Below are 19,268 nucleotides of genomic sequence, written 5' to 3' on the forward strand. Positions count from 1 at the left end.
GCTGGGGCTGGAGGCATCGCTGCTCCACTCCTGCTGACCTGATCCTAGAGCCTGGCGGCCCAGGGGGCCAGATCTGCTCGTCTTAAGATACTGGACATCTGGGCAGTTGGTGTAGATACTTCATTTTAAAATCAGGCACCTCATTTCCACAAGCCCATGAGCAGCTGGGATTTGTGCCTTGGGCCTCCATTTGCCACTTCTGACATGGCGCACTGTGGCCTTTCAGAACCCGGAGACTCTCCCTGGTACTCGGGGCCCAGTTCCCGTCTGTTCAGAGGTGGTGGGTAGGGAGCACCTGGAGAAAAAGGCTCCTGGGGTCCTGAGGCCCCAGACTTACCTCCAGCTCCTGCCTCTTGCTGTCCAGGGCATGGCCACTCTCAGGTACCGTGTCGTCCTGGGTCAGCTGGTTCTCGTACGTGGCCAGTGCTTCCCAGCCCCGCTGCAGGCTCTGCTCCAGGCGGTTGGCCATATCCACCCTGAGGACATGGGTCAGGCGTGAGGGGTGCCCGCCTGGCTCTGTGATCCCGCCCAACCTCCCCGCTGCCCGCCTGTCACCCACTTCTCCTGGGCCAAGTCCAGCAACTGCACCAGGCGCTCGTATTTGCGGTTAGTGTCTTCGACCCGGGTCTTCAGCAAAGACGTGCTGCTGCTGCCCGGGAGCGCCTGCACAAATTCCTCGCACTCAGCCGTGCTGCGCGCTTTCTCAGGCTCGATCCGCCGCAGCTCGTTGGTGATGTTCTGTGGGGACCAGAGCCCTGGAGTTGGCCACGGTCCGGCAGCCTCCTCCCTTCCAGGGGCTTCATGGGACAGAGGAAACTGTCAGGGAAGCCTGGGCACCCCCTCCCCGAGGGAGCCAGCCCATAATGAGCATCCCCCGAATCCTGGTATGGTGGGTTGGTGGGCTGTGACCCACAAGAATGGTGGAAGTTAACAGGTGATTATCAAGCATCTACTGTTCCGTGCACATCATGTGGATGATTTCATCTCTGGGGGCCACCCCAGTAGGTGGGTACTCCCTCCCCCCACCCAAACCCCGTTCGCAGGTGACCTTTGCAAGCAGCTCCGGCAGGGATAATGGGGCCTAGCCATGCCCCCTCCCCTGTGCCCATCCTCCTCCGGTCCCAGCCCCGTTTCTGAACACTTGGAGGTCTGTGGTCAAGCAGCCAGCAAGCAGCTCTAACACCCACTTGGCAGGGTGGTGAGGTGCTCGACCAGTCCCTGGTGTCCTCAATACTGCCACGGGGCCGCAGGTGACAAGCCATGTGGAAGCAGCATGAGCCTCGCTTGCCCATTCTCCTAGGGCCGTGTTTGGGGCATGAGGGCCCAGGCCCCTCCTCGGTCATCAGCCCAGAACGGCCCCCTCACTGCCGTCACTCAGGCCCTCTGGTTACATGGGGCAGGTGGTCCCTGTTCGGGACGGAGGCCCCCATGGGGATGAGACCAGTCTGGTGGTACCTTGAGGTCCTTGGCCCGCTCCGCGCTGTCCTGCACAGCTCGGCCCTGCTCCAGCGGTGGCCGGAGGATCCCCGTGACAGCCTTCTCCTGCCGCTCCAGGTCTCTGGCCACCTTGTCCAAGCCAGCCAGCAGATGCCGCCCCTGAAGGTCAGAGGGGTCTGCCAGAAGAAAATCGCAGAGTCAGGTGGTAGTGGGGAGCCGGAGTGGGGGACACGACGCACAGGGAGAGGGCAGGGCCTAGGAGGTCAGCTGGGACTTCTGGGGCTGGCCTGGCCTCCCCCACCACTGCCCTGCCTGCCTCCTGCCGTGCCCTCCCCCCTGTCCACCCAGAGCCCTGGACGGTGGCCCCAGCACCCACCTCCAGGGTTCTCTGCCTTCAGCACCTCATGCCGCTGCTGGAGCGCACTCTTGCTCCTGGCTGCCTTCTGCCGCACGCTCCGGTACTGGTTGCCCAAGCTGTGAGTGCAGAAATGCGCTGGGGTCCCGGGGCAGCCCGCCGCCCCCCAAAACCACACCATGGGACTCTGGACTGTGGCTGGGCAGATGGCCCAGAGCAGTCACAGGCCCATCAAATGTTAAAAACCGGCACACGTGGCAAGTTTGTGATAATGCTGCTCGCTCTTTGCTCTGGGTTCGGATGGACCCTCCCTTCCTTGTCTCTCCTCTCCTTCACACTGGGTTTTCCCTCCTAAAGTTATCTTGTTTATGCCTTTGTCTTCCCCACCAAGACGTTACTCCTGAGGTAGCAGTACACAGTAGGTGCTCAATAAATACTTGCTGAATGAATAAATGAAGGCATTCCTTGAATCACTCATTTAACAGAGTTCTTGGGTACTTACTTTGCACCAGGGACCGAACCAGGCCCTGGAGACAGTAAATCTCAAGGAGCCCACCTACCTCCCAGACTGACACCCAGAACGTTCTAATGAAGGGCAGTATGTGCAGTGGGAGAGGGTGCTTGAGCCAGGGTGGAGGGCGAGTGGACAGTCAGGGGAGGCTTCACAGAAGAGGTGACCACGCAACCAGCCGGGCCTCTAGTGGGTGTCCAGGTAGGGGAACAGCACAGGCAAAGGCCCAGAGACACGTTGAGAGAAACTGCTCACTGACCACAACCACAGCCTGACAGACACTCAGCGAGTCAGCCTGGCCAACAGGGTCTGCTCCCCGTCCCACCTGAGCCCCCAAGGGGGTGCAGGTGTGGGGTGTCAGTTGCTTCCTGAGGCTGAGTCAGGATGCCCAGGGCTGTGCATGGGGCCCGAGGGGCCCAGCGGGTGGGGCCGGCCCCTGCTGGCTCCCTGCATGCCCCGTACCTGTCCACCAGAGCCAGGGCCTCGGGGTCCGTCGGGGGGATCACGAAGCAGACGGCAGGGGCAGTCAGCTTGTTCCCGGAGCTGTCTGTGAGGTCCCAGCTGTCCCCGTTGTTGCTCTGCAGGGTGTAGCTGTAGCCCCGGGAGATCAGGCCCTGGCAGGGGCAGGCCGGTCAGAGGGCACAGAGAGACCTGCCCTGGCCAGCGACCCGGGGCCCAGTCGCCGTCTCAGCCCACCCCCCGATCCTAGCCCGTGTCTCTGGCCCTCCCCAGCACACTGCACGGGAGGGAGTAGGGACCGTCCAGCCGTGAAGAGACACGTAAGATCTGATGTCTCAACACCCATCTGGATTTCCCTTTGGAGAACTGCCCCCCACTACTCAGGGTGGGCATGTGACGCGGCCTGGCCAACGAGAATGGCATGTGCCAACCACAGTGACTGGTTTAGGCAGGACACAGAACTAAGCTGGTAGAGCAGAAGGTCAGGGCAGCGGGTGGGACCCTGGGCATGGGGCCCGGGGGGTCGGCAGAGAGTGACCCCCAACTGCAGAGACGGACAGAGGTTCCCTAAAGACGTATGAGGCCCTGCATCCAGCCTTGTCACTCCCGAGACTTTTCAGTGACCTGGAAGGGGCAGATCTGGGCCCACCCTGGGCCCCCGGGCAGCAGCTCACCTGGTCACCCTCAAAGTCACAGAGTGCCTCCACAGGGATGGGCTTGAGTGGCGTCTCCCGGCGGTACTTGAGGGGTACAACCTGCTGCCCTCGCTTCTCCAGGCCCCGCACCACGTGCTCATACTTGTCCAGAGCCTTCTCCTGGTCCTGTATGCAGTGGGGGGAGGGCCCAGGTGAGACCACACACCGCCCCCCCATCCCCAGGTGGGAGCCGCAGGGAGGGGTGCGGAGAGGCCCTTGGTGTGCCCACCACTTACGTCCAGCTCCCGCAGCAGCAGCTCAATCTGGTACTTGTCCTTGAAGTCGGGGCCATATTTCTGGTTCAGGTCCAAGTCCACCTTGTGCAACAGCTCCTGAGCGTCCTTCATATCTCTGTGGAACTAGGGGAGACCAGATGGCCCTATTACAGACAGGACACCACTGGGACACCTAGGGCTAATCCTGCGGTGGCTTCACGCCCACCCCTAGGCAGGGCTGCCCCCCATCCCCACCCCGACTCGCCCTGAATCTACAGGCTCCACCGCTCAGAGACACAACCCCCAACCCTCCCCGGCTGGGGACCTCTTGGGCCAGGTCCTTCCCACCCGTCCACACGATGCCATCTCTAGGACAGAGTAAGTGTCCATATATAGGTGCTGTTAAAGCTTTAAGCTCTTTTCCATTCCATTGCTCTCTTTGAGCTAGGGACACCCTGACGTCACGCTGCACCTTTCAAAGTCCCGGTAAACGGAACACAAGCCTCCCCACTTTGTTCTAGAACATTCTCTTGCCCGTTCTTTTGTCCATCAACTCAGAAATCACTCAGCTGTCTCCTGGGCTGTAACAATGAACAGGACTTTGAGATCCCTGTGAAGCTCGTAGCCCAGCGGGGTCCAGACACTGAACCAGGGGTTACATTAGAGTGCCACCTGGGCTCAAGAGTCCCCAGTCCCAAGAATCAGGTGACCAGCTCTTGTTAAAAATACACTTTCCAAAAAAAATTTAAAAAATAATAAAAAAATAAAAATACACATTCCCACGGAAACCAGCTGGCATCCACCAGCGAAGAATGGAGAGAAAGACAATTTGGTCTGTCCACACAATGGCATGTGATTCAGCCATAAAAGGGAATGAAGTTCTGATTCATGCCATGACATCGATGAAGCTCAAACAGATCAGGGTCACGTGAAAGAAGCCAGACACCAAAGGCCACATAACACACGAGTCCACTCCACAAAACGTAGAGTAGGAAAATATTCACAGAGACAGAAAGATAGGTTAGAGGCCACCAGGGGCTGGGGGAGGGACAGAGAAGGGAGTGACCGTTTCATGGGCACAGAACTCCTGTGTGTGGGGGGACAGAAAAGTCCTATAAACCTTCCCAAGGTGAAGGCTGCATGACACCATGAACGTCGTAAATGACAGAGGATTGTGTACTTAAAAACAGCAAAAATGGCAAATTTCCTATTACATGTATTTTACCAAAAGGAAAACCCCACGCTCCTTCCTGGGCCCCACAGGTGAGTCCGATTCTCTGGGCCTGGCAAGCTCGGGGGCACAGCCACGTACGCCCTCAAAAGCAAGGGCACGGGCAGGCTTGGGAAGGCAGCCCCGTGAGGCTCCTGGAGGCTCGGTGCCGAGGCCACGAGGCAGGCGGGCGGGCACCGAGCGCTCCCAGTCATGCTCTGGGGCTGCGGGTACCTGGTGGTAGTCCTCCATGTACTTCAGGTGACTCTCCTCACAGATGAGGAGGTTCAGGTACTCCTTCCAATCTGCGTGCACGGCCTCCATGTGCGCCTGCCCAGAGAAGGGGGTGGGGGCAGGTTACTGTGTGGCAGGTGCCTGGGATGCCAAGGGATGAATGGCAGGATTCTGGACCTGAATGGTGGGGGACGGGGCACCTGGCATCTCCCTGATTGTGGCTCCCACCGAGGCAGCCAGCTTCCTTCTGGGCATGGGAGGAGACACGGTGAGGAGCCAAGCAGGGATGCCATGTACGGGTACTTGGGTTGTGCACTGCACAAGGGACAAGTAGGGGCTGCATCTCCCCAGACAAAGTAGTGCTTTTGAAAATGTTCACAGGAAAAAAAAAAAAAAAAGAAAAAGAAAATGTTCACAGGGATGCCTGGGGGCTCAGTGGTTGAGCATCTGCCTTTGGCTTGGGGCGTGACCCTGGAGTCCCGGGATCCAGTCCCACATCGGGCTCCCTGCATGGAGCCTGCTTCTCCCTCTGCCTGTGTCTCTGCCTCTCTCTCTCTGCTTCTCATGAATAAATAAATAAAATCTTTAAAATAAATAAATAAATAATAAAATAAAATGTTCACAAAGGCACTGTAGAGGGTTGGATGGTATCCCTCCCCTCCCCAAATCCATGTCCACCCAGAACGCAGAATGTGACTTTATTTGGAAATAGGGTCTTTGCAGCTGTAACTGAATAAGGATCTCAAGGTGAAATCATCCTGGATTTAGGGTGGGCTCTGAGGTCTGCTGACTGGTGTCCTCCTAAGAAAAGGAGGTGACACACAGAGCCACACAGGGGAGGAGGCTACGTGAAGACAGAGGCAGAGATACGAGGGACGCAGCCCCAGGCCAAGGAACGCCACCACGGACTGCCGGCAGCCAACCCCCAGAAGCAAGGAACGAGCGTGTCCTAGAACCTGGGGAGGGAACAAGCCTGCCAACACCGTGATTTCGAACCCCTGGCCTTCGGGCTGTGAGAGAGGACGTTCCTGCTGTCTCAGGCCACCGAGGCTGTGGTCGTTTGTGACACCAGCCCCGGGAAACTACTGGTACCGCCTGGGCTCAGAGGTCCAGGGGCGATGGCAGGACGTGGCAAAGGATGGGATCGTGAGAGGAGATGGGGTCAGACGGAGGAAGGGAAGACAGCATGAGGGACAGGCATACAGATGCAGGATGCAGGACCCCCCCCCCCCCCCGCGGGGGCTGGCTGCCTGGGTCCAGGCGGCCCACAGCAGAGGCCGCCCTGAGGCCCCCCTGGAGGAGGCGCCCCCCCAGGGCACACGCACCTCAATGGAGTTCCTCCCGGGGTGCTCGGCGGCCAGCAGCTGGTCACCCTCACTGTGCAGCTTGTTAATTCTCTCCTCTTTGGCCTCAAGGTTCCGGTTGATGAAATTCTGCATGGGGGCCGCGGGGATGGGGGGTGCTCAGTGCCCAGCAGGCGGCCCGGGCCCCCGCCCCCCGCCCCGCGCCCTGAGGCCCCCCAGGCCCACCTCGTACTGGCGCCGGCGGCTGGGGTAGTCGAGGTTGCGGTCGCTCCAGTCATACTGCACGCGGCCCTTGGCCTGCTGGTCCAGCCAGTACAGCTCGTTGGTGCAGCGCTGCATGTAATCCTGCAGCGAGCTCAGGTGCTGCTGCCGGGCCTGCGACGCCGCCTGTGGGGGTGGGGGTGGGGGTGGGGGTGGGGGGGCGGGCTGAAGCCTCCGTGCACCCCTCCCCTGGGCCTCTGGCCGCGAGGGCAGGCCCAGCTCCACACTTCCCGCCAGACCCCCCGGACGAGTCACCTGACCGTCCAAAGTGCATTCATTCATTCATTCATTCATTCATTCGCCGTCCCCAGTGCCCTAAGTGCCGGGCTTCGCTCCGGGCTCTGAGCACGGAACTCTTCTGTGGAGACGTGCGTTTCCCCAGGCACAAAGTGGGGGTGACAGCAGCGGCGATCTCACGGGGCACCGAGGCTGTCCCACGGTGCTCGGTATGTGTGAGCAGCCACAGCTTCCACTTCCATCTCCATCACGTGCAGAGGCCGGGGCGCAGGAGCAAATGCTACCACCTCCCGCGGGAGGGGTGCAGGGTGCGGGGCAGGGAGGAGCTGGGGTGGGGGGGCGGGAGGGCAGCTGAGGCCTGCATGGACCAGGACCCCGCGGGGCCCTCCTCCCACTGCAGCCGAGCCCAGCCCGGGCGACAAGGACTCCAAGGGCTCCATCACACTGATCAGGAAACCGAGGGTCTGAGGGGCAAGTGGCTCCCTCGAGGTCTCCCCACCAAGGGATGGAAGCGCCTGGCTCCGGAGCCCTGCGTCCCGTCCCCCGAGGCGTCTGAACCAGCTGTGGCAGGAAGCGTTTACGCATCACCGCGCGCACTCTTACAAGGAACCCGTTCCTGGGCCGCTGGGCCGCTCAGCGGTGGAGCGGCTGCCTTCGGCTCAGGGGCTCAGGACATGATCCCAGGGTGCTGGGATCGAGTCCCGCATTGGGCTCCCTGCGTAGAGCCTGCTTCTCCCTCTGCCTGTGTCCCTGCCTCTCTCTCTCTGTGTCTATCATGAATGAATAGGTAAAATCTTTAAAGAAAAAAAAAGGGAAATCGAAAACTTTTGCTTATAAAGTGCAGGGCATCATACTTGGCACACAGATGGTGCCTAGTGAGGAAATAAGTGGACTGTAGGATGGGCTGTATCCAGGGGACCTGTTAGGGTTTTTTCCACGAGCAAACCACAGCACCTCTCAGGTGGGGGCTCAGGGTACAATCTCCTTCACATGCAAACCCCTTTCATTCTGTTAGAAATGTTTACTGCACACGCTTCCTGTCCCCCAATCCCCCCACATCCCACCCTCTCCCCTCCCATTCCCCGGGGGCCGAGTTCTCACCAGCAGTTTCTGGTACTTGGCCTGGAGTTCGCTGTTCTCCTGCGGATAGAGCCGGGCTGCGGGTCACAGGGAGGCCGCAGGCGTGACCCCTCCTCCCCGGGGCCCAGGCCCAGGCCCAGGCCACCACCGCACGCACCTTGCCGCCGTCCTTGGCCAGGTGCGGCCCGATGGCCTTGACCTCGTTGTGGAAGATATTGTGCTGCTCCACCTGGTGATCCACCAGCGGCAGGTCCGTCCCAAAGCCCTGGCCGCTCAGCTTGTCCTGGGAGGGCGGGCGGAGAGACCATGACAGAGGGTGGGCGAGGGCCCCGAACTCGCAGCCCAGCCACCCCAAGAACCAAGGAGGGAGCCAAGGGGCCCCGGGAGAGAGGCGGGGTGGGGGGGAGACTGTCACCTTTGCCACCGTGCCCTACACGTGTCATCTCACTGAATCTCACTGTAACCTCAGAGGCCCCCACGGTTGTCATTTCCATTTCACAGATGGGGAAACAGAGGCCTGGTCGGGGGACACACAACCCGGAGACGGGCTAGCCTGCCTGGGCCCCGACAACCAGAGCTGGAGAGCATTCCCGGAGGTGCCCAGTCTCCACCACTTCGGCTGAGGGACACTGGGCCAGGCGCTACACCTCTGAGCCGTGCTCTTCTCACTGGTGCCGACGTCGGGCACCATCAGGAGTGTGACCCTCTGTGAGGCGGGACCGTGGAAGCCGTTGGATGGCGGGGTACCCCCTGCCCACAGCTGCAGCCTGGGCCGTACCAGCTTCTCATCCACCAGCACTGCCCAGTTGACCTGCGGGTCCACCTCCTTCACCACCAGGTTGTAGATCTGCTTGTGTTTCCCCCGGAGGCTGATCACGCGCTCCTTCAGCTGACGGATGCTGAGTGGGGAGAGTGGCCATCCTGGTTGGCAGGGCTGGTTGGCAGCCCCACTGCCCACCCCCTTCCCCCGGGAGGGGCCTCCCACCCCAGACCCTGGCCCCGGGGCTTTCTGCTCAGTGGCCTGGAAGGACACGGCGACCCAGGCCTTGTCATCCAATCACTGACATCCTCCCTCGCCCTTTCTTCTCCTATCAATGTATTCCCAGGGCCTACTGTGTGCCCAGAACCATAGAAGGTTCTGGAAGAAACAAGCAGGTCCACTGCTCCCCGGAGCCCACCATGGAGCAGGAACCACAGGGGTGGCCTGGGCCAGGACAGGGATGGCGCAGAGAGGCCCTTGCCCTTGCCAGGGTGGGGAGTGCAGAAGGAGCTGGGAGGCATTTTGGGTGCCAGTTTATCCACAGCTGAGCTGAGGGGGGTGCGGTGAACACGGGAAGCTGGGAGCGGGAGAGCGTGCTCAGGAGCTGGGAGGCGGGACAGCGTGCTGGTCAGGGAGCTGTGGTCACACTGGGACCAGAACAGAGGACGTCAGTGCTGAGCCTCAGTCTCCCTGAGGAGGGAGGATAACCACACCGTTGGGCACATGCCCCTTGGTGAACCCCGCGTTGGGCTCCGGAACACTGAGCGGCCTACAGCCTTCCTGCCCTGTCCCAGGGGCCTGGCGCGGGGGGACCTACTCCTCGGCAATCATGTCTCCTTGGGGATGCTTCATGTGCTTGGCAATGGCTGCGTCCGCCTCTAGCACATACAGCAGCTTCTCTGAGTCCGACACCTTCTGCAGGGTCACGTCCCGGTGCTCGGGCTGTCGGCCCTCCTGCAGCCGGGCCAGGTCCTGAGAGAGTCAAGACAGGAAGGGGGACAGTGGATGGGGACCCGGTGGGCACTGTCGGGGTGGGAGGGGCGGGGGGAGAGGGCCAGCAAGGGGCTCCCCGGGCCCCCCTTTCTTCAACAAACAGCCCACGTACCCACTTGTGGGGGCTCTGAATGAACAGGCAAGGCTCCGCCCAGCCCGGTCAGATAAACACAGAAACCTCACGGAGGTAAATACAAGTCCATACAAGTCGGTGTTTATTGAGGAAACACACCGGAGGTGCAACAGCAGGACCTGCTTTATATCCGGGGATGAGTGAGCCTCCTCGGAGGCGGTGACATAAGCTAAGAACCAAGGATGAAAGGAAAGAGTGTTGTAGGCAGAGGAAACAGTCTGTGCAAAGGTCCTGGGGCAGGAAGGCAGGCTGGGGAGGGAGGTGGGAGACGTGCAAAGCAACGAGGCCCCATCTATCCTTAACGGCAATGCCTCAGGGCTCTAACAAGGCAAGAGCACAGCCAGGAGGGCGGCCAGTGGTGTGACAAGGCCGGGTGGGAGCTCACGGTGGCTGGTTGGGGGCGGCAGCTGCAGAAATGGTGAGAGTAGACAGAGCGGGTGGATATTTGGGAGGCACGGTCTGTGTTGCTGAAGGGACAGGGTCTCTGCTTGTTCATTCATGGGAGACAGAGAGAGAGAGAGAGAGAGAGGCAGAGACACAGGCAGAGGGAGACGCAGGCTCCATGCAGGGAGCCCCATGTGGGACTCGATCCCGGGTCCCCAGGATCACATCCTGGGCCAATGGCAGGCGCTAAACTGCTGAGCCACCCAGGGATCCCCCTCTGCTTGTTTAGGGAAAGACAACGAAAGGGCAAGCAGGGCAGCAAGAGTCTTATACGTCAGATACACCTAATAAACCTGCTGCAAAAGCAAAAAGAAGGGGCACCTGGGGAGCTCAGCAGTTGAGCATCTGCCTTCGGCCCAGGGGGGATCCCGGGGTCCTGGGATCGAGACCCACCTCGGGCTCCCCATAGGAGCCTGCTTCTCCCTCTGCCTGTGTCTTGGCCTCTGTCTCTGTGTGTCTCTCATAAATAAATAAATAAAATCTTAAAAAAAAAAAAAAAAAAAAAAGCAAAAAGAAGCGAATGAGGTGATGTGCTTCCTGATCCAGAATAAGGACCAGACCCCTCTGTTGGGAGAAGAGAAGGCGCTCAGCCCATCCGTTCCCCGGCCAGCTCCAGGGAGGCTGGGGGGCAGGTGGGGCCTGGCGCCCCGAGAGGCTTGGAGGGGAGGCCCGGAGTGGGGCTGGGCGCTCTCTCCACCCCGGGGTGGGGCTGGCCAGTGGAAGAAAAAAAAATACAATAAAGCCTCAGGGTTCTTGGCCTGGATGGAACATCAGCCACTCCATCATTTCCAGCTGATCTGCAGCTCTCGGGCAGTTACAGTGTCAGAGACTAATTCTGCAGGAGGGGAAGCAAAGTAATCATTACCTCATTCACGCAAACGCTGTGTGGGAACGCAAGCCCTCTCGAAACCCGCTAGCCAAAACCAGAAAGAGAACATCGAGCCGAGGGACGCCACGTAGGTGTTCAAGAGCTCACAGGGGCAACTCGATGGATGGCGAGAGGTCGGCACGGCGGTACCTCTGGGGAGTATCGATCGGAAGGTCACGGGCCAGCTTTCTGGGAAATGCTCTCTGGCTTGACCTGAGCAGCGGTTACGTGGGTAACTATGGACGCAAAGGCCCTTCAAATGTGGACGCTTTCTTTTTTTTTTTTTAATGTTTTATTTATCTATTCATGAGAGACACACAGAGAGAGGCAGAGACACAGGCAGAGGGAGAAGCAGGCTCTCCATGGGGATCCTGGCATGGGACTCGATCCCAGGACCTCGGGATCACCACCCGAGCCAAAGTCTGAGCCACCCAGATGCCCCTAAATGTGGCCACTTTCTATATACTTTACAGAATTTACACCTCAAGTAAAAGGTTTTATGAGTAAATATAACGCTTAGGGGCTGATGTATCTAATAATTACACACACGCTGGTGGGTGGATGAGTGATAAAGCTAATCCAACAGATGTTACTTGTGGAATCGGGCGGGTAGGGATATGGATATTCTCTGTGAAATTCCTTCAACTTTTCTGCATGTTCAAAAATTTGGGGGACGCCTGAGTGACTCAGTGGTTGGGTGCCTGCCTTCAGCTCGGGTCTGAAGCCGGGATCTGGGATCGGGTCCTACATGGGGCTCCCTGCGGGGAGCCTGCTTCTCCCTCTGCCTGTGTCTCTGCCTGTCTCTTTCAGTCTGTGTCTCTCATGAATAAATAAATAAGATTAAAAAAATTTGGATTGAGGGGGACGTCTGCGTGGCTCAGCAGTTGAGCATCTGCCTTGGGCTCAGGTCATGATCCCAAGGTCCTGGGATCGAGTAACACACTTGGCTCCCCGCAAGGAGAATGCTTCTCCCTCTGCCTCTGACTCTCTTTGTGTATCTCTCATGAATAAATAAAATCTTTAAAAACTAATAAAAATTAATAAAAAAATTTGGATAGAAGGGTGCTTGGGTGACTCAGTCGGTTAAGCATCTGCCTTTGGCTCAAGTGATGATCCCAGGGATCCCTCAGCAAGGAGCCTGCTTCTCCTTCTCCCTCCACCTGCTGCTCCCCCCACTTGTCCTCTCTCTCCATCAAATAAATAAATAAAATATTTTAAAATCTGGGTAGACAAAGAAGGTTATATATTGTATAATTCTGTTTGTATGAAATATGCAGAACTAAATCCATAGACACAGAAAGCAGAACAGGGGGCAACGGGGAGGGGGGGTGGGTACGAGGTTCCCTTTGGGGGAACAGAAATGCCTTGGATCTAGAAGGAGGTGGTGGGTGCCCCGCACTGCGAATGTAGTACAGGCCACTGACTTGCACGCTGTAAGTGGTGAATGTTATGTTATGTGAATCTCACTTGAATGTTAAGAAAACAGGAAAACTCAAGAGAACTTTTGGGTAATGAATAGAGACATCTTCTGAGAAGATAAAGGGTGGGAGGAAAGAAAAAGAAAGTAAAAGAGGAGTCCATATGGTCGTCAAAGCACAGTTTCTATTTTCAGGTTGGTTCATCTAAATTTAAAAAACAGTTTAAAATTATTCCCCAAGTACATCCTTGTTACTGTGAGTCACTACTCTAAGCAAATAAAAATGAGAGCCCTAGACCCCAGTCACACACACACACACACACACACACACACACGCACGCATACACGTGTGCCCAGAGAAGGGTCAAACAGATATGCCGAGATGTTAATAGCTGAGCAATCTCTCTGGCGGTGGAATCACACGATTCCAACTTGCTTTTGTTATACTTGTTTATCAGCTCTGAAATATTTGCAACAAACCCATATTACTTTTATTAGGACAAGAACGGACACACCCAAAAAGCTGTTTTCACTTAGGAAAGAAAATTGCACGACGCCATGAGAGGAGGGGAGCGAGGACTGTGCGGAGGAGCTGGGCCCTGGACTGAGCGGGCAGCGGGGCAGCGGGGCACCGGGCAGGTGATGGTGGCAGGAGCCAGGGGAGGGCTGGAAAGGAGCTGGGGGAGGGCCCCTGGCCGGAACAGAGGGGTCCACCCACCTTTCCTGCCCACTTCCCCACACCTCCTTTCTCACTCCCGGCTGTGCCACCCCCTTGCCCATCCCTCCTCGGGTGGGTGGACACCTGTGTGGTCAGGGGGGGTGGGCAGCCATGGCTGGGCCAGGCCTTGAGCTCCCTTCACGACCTGTCCCCCTTCTGTCCCCCACTCCTCTGGACCTGCCTCGCGGTCACCTCCTGGGCAGGGATGCAGATGAAATAGAGACCATCCAGTCACGCTCAAATTTCAGGATAATTCATGGCATAAGTATATCCCAAACACTACATGGGCTATCCCTCTAGGAGACAAAATTATGTGTGTTCTGAAAGTCAAATTTAACAGGATATCCTGTCTTCTTATTTGCTGAATCTGGCAACCCCACCTCCGGGATGCTTCGGGGGCTGGTTCTGCCACTGATGAGTCACCTCGCTCTCCCTGAACCTCAGTGTCTCCAGCTACAAAATGGGTTTAAGCTCAACCGCACTGGCCTGGGGAGGGTTCAAAGGGATGACCATCCTGGCAGCTCACAGGTGTGAGTGGAGCTCAGCATCCCTCATTGTAGAGACTCCTCAGGAGACCCTGCGGCTCTGAGCTGCTTGTCACAGAAGAGGAAAGCGAGGGCAGCCCGGGTGGCTCAGTGGTTTAGGGCCTGATCCTGGAGACCCGGGATCGAGTCTCACGTCGGGCTCCCTGCCTGGAGCCTGCTTCTCCCTGCCTGTGTCTCTGCCTCTTGCTCTCTGTGTGTCTCTCATGAATAAATAAATAAAATCTTAAAAAAAAAAAAAGAAGAGGAAAAGGAGATACATGATTTGCCCAGCTCCTTCCTCTCTCTTCTCTGAAAAGAGTTGGGGCACATGCGTCTGAACGGCAGGGGAAGTGCAAGGGCGAGGACATCGATGATAATACCGAGCCCTTCGATACACCTGAATGATCTCACTGAATCTTTACAGTGGCCCAGCCGATGGGAATGATCACTTTTACCTTGTTGGAGGGAATCACATGCATAGATAGGTAAGGTGACCTGCCCAAGGTCACACAGTAAGTGGCAAAGCCGGGGTGCTAAGCAGGACCTGGTTCCTGAGACCAAGGTTCTCCTCCAGACGGGGCTCCATAAGCTGCAGGAGCTTAGCCCCCGGGGTGGGGGGCTGACACTATCAGCAGTAACGCCGTCTCCCCAGCTACACGCTGCTGACATTTGGGGCTGGACCACTCTGGGGGTGGGGGTGTCCTAGGCCCTGTGGGGGTTGGTCAGCATCGCCAGCACCCACCAGATGCCCATCCACCCCACAACCCCCACTGCGACGGCCACAAACGTCTCCAGATGCGGCCACATGTTCCCCAGGAACAGAATCCAACCCCTCCCGGGGAAGAACCACTGGGTGCAGAGGTGGGGGGTGGGGGGGACACTCACGCTCTGCATCTTGGCCTCCGTGTCCACGATGTTCTTCTCCACCTGGTCGGCATTCTTCTGCAGCTGCTCGATCAGCTCCGACAGCTCCTTGTTAGAGATGCTGCGGGCAGAAGACAGGGGGTGGGCCAGAGCCAGCGGGGTGGCCGAGACCCCAGCAGCCTCAGAGGGGGGCCTGGCTGCCCACCCCATCGCCTGCCCCAACCCTGGGCGACACCACCAAAGCCGCAGAAACGAGGCAGCTTGCAGTGCCTTTACTGAGGTTTTTTTTTTTTTTTCCATATGTTTTATTGGGCTATAATACACATACCATCAAGTTCACCATTTTAAAGCCTATAATTCAGTGGGTTTTAGCGTATTCACAGGGTCATGCTGAGGGGTGTCCAGCCCTACCTCTGTTGTTGCTGTCTTTCAACAGAGGAAGAAACAAAGACCAGAGAGGGAGTGCAACTTGGCCAATGTCACCCAGCCGGCCAGTAATGGTCAAGATTGGCACTTAATTCCCCAAACTCCATTGAAAACCTTTCTGTACTGACTCCAAGGCAGAGCCCGAGCAGCCAAGCACTCAGAAGTTTTATTCTAGGGATCCCTGGGTGGCGCAGCGGTTTGGCGCCTGCCTTTGGCCCAGGGCGCGATCTTGGAGACCCAAGATCGAATCCCACATCAGGCTCCCGGTGCATGGAGCCTGCTTCTCCCTCTGTCTGTGTCTCTGCCTCTCTCTCTCTCTGTGACTATCATAAATAAATAAAAATTAAAGAAAAAAAAAAAAAGGGATCCCTGGGTGGCGCAGCAGTTTGGCGCCTGCCTTAGACCCAGGATCGAATCCCATGTCGGGCTCCCTGCATGGAGCCTGCTTCTCCCTCTGCCTGTGTCTCTGCCCGTCTCTCTCTCTCTCTGTGACTATCATAAATAAATAAAAATTAAAAAAAAAAAGAAGTTTTATTCTACCTACACTCATTAAGCACCTACTATATGCCAGGCCCAGCACGGCACACAGAGAAAGCCTCACCCACCGACAGGTCATCCCCTAGATGGGGAGGAAATGAGCATTTACAGAAATAGTCACAGATGGAGACAGGCATGGTGGCGAGGGGATGCCCAGGGGAGCCTCCTGCCTGGCTGGGAGGGGTTGGGACTGGTCACTGAATGCTCCCTGCAGGAGGTGGTGGTGGCTAGGCCCTGAAGAATGAGAAAGAGTTTGGGGTTCATGGGCAGAAGGCTTCAGTGAGGAGAGGCCACAAAAAAGGCGGGTCCTGGGCCTGTCCATTGGGGTGGGCCAGGGCAGAGCTCTTGACCCTCAGGCAGAGGGGGGCCGCCACTTCTTCAGAGTGAAATTCCTCAAATCAAGGCCTGGGATGCACCTACTGTGGCACAAAACATTCAGATTCCCAGGCACTAACCCAGACCCTCTGAATCCGCATCTCCAGAGCCGGGCCCAGGAAGCCGTATTAGGATTGCTGTTGACGGGGCGCCTGGGTGGCCCAGCGGTTGAGTGTCTACCTTCGGCCCAAGACATGATCCCGGGGTCCTGGGATGGAGTCCTACATTGGGCTCCCTGCAGGGAGCCTGCTTCTCCCTCTGCCTCTCTCTCTCTCATGAATAAATAAATAAAATCTTAAAAAAAAAAAAAAAGGTATTGCTGTTGTTATTACAGGTTCTCCAAGGGGACCCTGATACCCTGCAGAGTTTGAGGTCCAGCACAGCAGGTCCTGCTGGTATGGGGGTGGGGGGAGCTGGGGGCAGAAACAGCACGGCAAACAGAACCCGTGAGTCTGGCCATCCACATCTCAAACCCTGAGAGCCTGCTCTGTGCCAGGCCTGGCTGTGCAGAAGCTGGGGGGGTGGGGGGTGGGGGCGGGGGAAAGGAACAAGACCCAAACTATACTCTCTGCCCAGTCAGTCAAGGAGACAGCTTTTCCCAAAGTGGGGTCCCAGGAACCCCAGTCCTGTAAGTCACTCCCAGAATGAAGGCTTTGCCGGTCAAGGCAGCTCGGAACACCTGGACCCTCGAGAAGTCCATGAGCCAGTAGAGGCTCTGAGCAGTCCTGCAGTGCAGAAAGCTGGAGAGACGCAGGGAAGGCTCAGAGGAAGGGATTGTGTGTGGAGGATCCGAGGAAGGAAGCGTGAAGGCTGGGCTGCCAAGGCATGGACTGCGCCCACAGCCCACGGCCCCCACCCCCCACTCCCCCCACCCCCGGCAGGTCAGACCACATGGAGAATGGGAGCGCTTCCTTCCCGGCCCCTCCCCTCCACCAAACCACTGCCGCTCAGCCTGGCCTGCTGCACGCAGATGCGGCGAGTCTCAAACCAGATATTTAACCCATGACTGCTGGAGCATCATCGGGAGCCTGCAGTGTAGCTGAGGTGGGGGCCCCCGGCTCAGCCCAGGCCCACCCTATGATGCGGGGCCCAAACCAGCCCCCCTTCACTGGCTGGAGCAGTGAGGAAAGCGTCTTCTGGTCCCCACCTTGGCTGGCCCATTATTCCAGCCAAAGGCCAGCACCAGAAAGGGGACCAAGGAGCAGGGGAGACAGCCAGTCCGGGAACCTGGAGCTCCTGGCAGAGAACAAAGGAGGGTTCCGTGAGAGAGAACTCTTCTGGCCAGAGACACATGGGTTCCAAGTCCAGCTGAGCCATTTCCTGCTTGGACCATCTCAGGCAAGCACCTTAGCCTCGAGGTGCCTCAGTTTCTCCATTTGTTGACAAGGATGACCACCGAGGTATCATGGAAATATTGACGTTTCCTGCACATGCTTCATCAGACATCAGATATGTTTATAGGCCCTGCCATAGAAGCATCCTCTTCCTAAGCCCTGGGGGAGGTCTGTGTGCCCCTTAACAGATAATTTATAGGAAACCAGGGCTCAGAGATGTCATGGTGTTCACCCTGTGTCATACACCGTGTGGATGGGGTGCCAGGACTCTGCTCACGCAGTCTTGTTCTAGAGGCCACTTCATCAAATACTAGGCTCACAGCTGCTCACAGGGGTGCTGGAAAAATCACAAGCAAACATACAGCAACAAGCACCATCACCAGAATAGTATGAGCTTGTATTTACTTTCCACATGCCAACCTTTCCACTCATTTCTTAATCTTCATTACAAGCCTGTGAGGTAGGTGTCGGCCCAGTGGGTAATCATGCTATTGCCCCCACTTTACAGATGTGGAAATCGAGGACCAGAGAGCTTCAGTAACTTGCCCAAAGTCACACAACAATTAAATGTTAGAGCCAGAATTCCAACCGAGGTAGGCCCTCAAGTCCATGCCACTAACAACCCCATGTTGACGATCCTGCAGGGCTCCCAGCACATCCTAGGCATGGACTGCCAAGTGCTCTAGACCACAATGGGATGCCACGTCTCACCCACTAGGATGGTGATAATCAAAAAGACAGGCCATAACGATTTGGTGACAAGGCTATGGAGAAATCAGAACCTTCACTCCTAGCTAGCTGGTGGGAACTGTAAAAACCGTGCAGCTGCTTTGGAAACCAGTCTGGAAGCTCCTCGAAAAGGTAAATACAGGGGATCCCTGGGTGGCTCAGCGATTTAGAGCCTGCCTTCGGCCCAGGGCGTAATCCTGGAGTCCCGGCATCGAGTCCCACATCAGGCTCCCTCCATGGAGCCTGCTTCTCCCTCTGCCTGTGTCTCTGAATAAATAAATAAAATCTTAAAAAAAAAAAAAAAAAAGTAAACATAGGGTTGCCACATGACCCAGTAACTCCACTCCTAAGTACCTACCCAAGAGAAACGAAAACATAGGTCCACACAAAACTTTGAACGAAACACAGAGGTTCCTAACAGCACTATTTACAATAGCCAAAAAGTGGAAACAACACAAACTTTCATCAGCCGATGAATGGATAAACAAAATGTGGAATATCCACGCAATGGAACGTCACTCGGCGAAGAAAGGAATGAAGCAAAAAAGAAAAAAAGAAAAAGAAAAAGAGGGCAGCCCTGGTGGCGCAGTGGTTTAGTGCCGCCTGCAGCCTGGGGTGTGATCCTGGAGACCCGGGATCGAGTCCCACATCGGGCTTTCTGCATGGAGCCTGCTTCTCCCTCTGCCTGTGTCTCTGCCTCTCTCTCGCTCTCTCTGAATGAATAAATAAATAAATCTTAAAAAAAAAAAAAAGAAAGAAAGAAAGGAATGAAGCAGCTGTACTTGATGTAGTGGGGGTGAACTACAAAACCATTATGCCGAGTGAGAGATGTGGGGCACAACAGGTCACGTATAGTATGATTCCACTTTTTTTTTTTTTTCAGATTTTATTTATTTACTCATGAAAGACACACAGAGAGAGAGAGGCAGAGACACAGGCAGAGGGAGAAGCAGGCTCCATGCAGGGAGCCCGACGTGGGACTCCATCCCAGGTCTCAAAGATCAGGCCCTGGGCTGAAGGCGGCGCTAAACTGCTGTGCCACCCGGGGATCCTATATGATTCCACTTACAGGAAATGTCTAGAATAGGCCAATCCATAGAAGCGGGAAGCAGATTCCTAGTTGCGAGGGCCTGGGGGTAGGACTGGCA

The 19,268-nt window shown here is 56.9% G+C and overlaps 1 protein-coding gene across 2 annotated transcripts in view; it reads right to left on the reverse strand.

Moving 5' to 3' along the window:
* The window catches only part of PPL (periplakin), a 45,431-nt gene that overhangs the window by 8,928 nt on the left and 17,235 nt on the right, over positions 1 to 19,268 (reverse strand). For both annotated transcript variants that reach the window (XM_077906488.1, XM_077906487.1), the window contains exons 2-16: positions 14,741 to 14,840; positions 9,576 to 9,730; positions 8,777 to 8,897; positions 8,156 to 8,281; positions 8,020 to 8,058; positions 6,646 to 6,807; positions 6,442 to 6,549; positions 5,117 to 5,212; positions 3,694 to 3,816; positions 3,437 to 3,583; positions 2,766 to 2,917; positions 1,814 to 1,911; positions 1,456 to 1,613; positions 560 to 738; positions 338 to 476 (exon numbers count right to left, since the gene is read on the reverse strand). In XM_077906488.1, the coding sequence (XP_077762614.1) occupies positions 338 to 476; positions 560 to 738; positions 1,456 to 1,613; positions 1,814 to 1,911; positions 2,766 to 2,917; positions 3,437 to 3,583; positions 3,694 to 3,816; positions 5,117 to 5,212; positions 6,442 to 6,549; positions 6,646 to 6,807; positions 8,020 to 8,058; positions 8,156 to 8,281; positions 8,777 to 8,897; positions 9,576 to 9,730; positions 14,741 to 14,840 (1,903 nt within the window). The remainder of the gene's footprint in view (positions 1 to 337; positions 477 to 559; positions 739 to 1,455; positions 1,614 to 1,813; positions 1,912 to 2,765; positions 2,918 to 3,436; positions 3,584 to 3,693; positions 3,817 to 5,116; positions 5,213 to 6,441; positions 6,550 to 6,645; positions 6,808 to 8,019; positions 8,059 to 8,155; positions 8,282 to 8,776; positions 8,898 to 9,575; positions 9,731 to 14,740; positions 14,841 to 19,268) is intronic.

Source organism: Canis aureus, chromosome 8, assembly GCF_053574225.1.
Source record: "Canis aureus isolate CA01 chromosome 8, VMU_Caureus_v.1.0, whole genome shotgun sequence".
Lineage (NCBI taxonomy): Eukaryota > Metazoa > Chordata > Mammalia > Carnivora > Canidae > Canis > Canis aureus.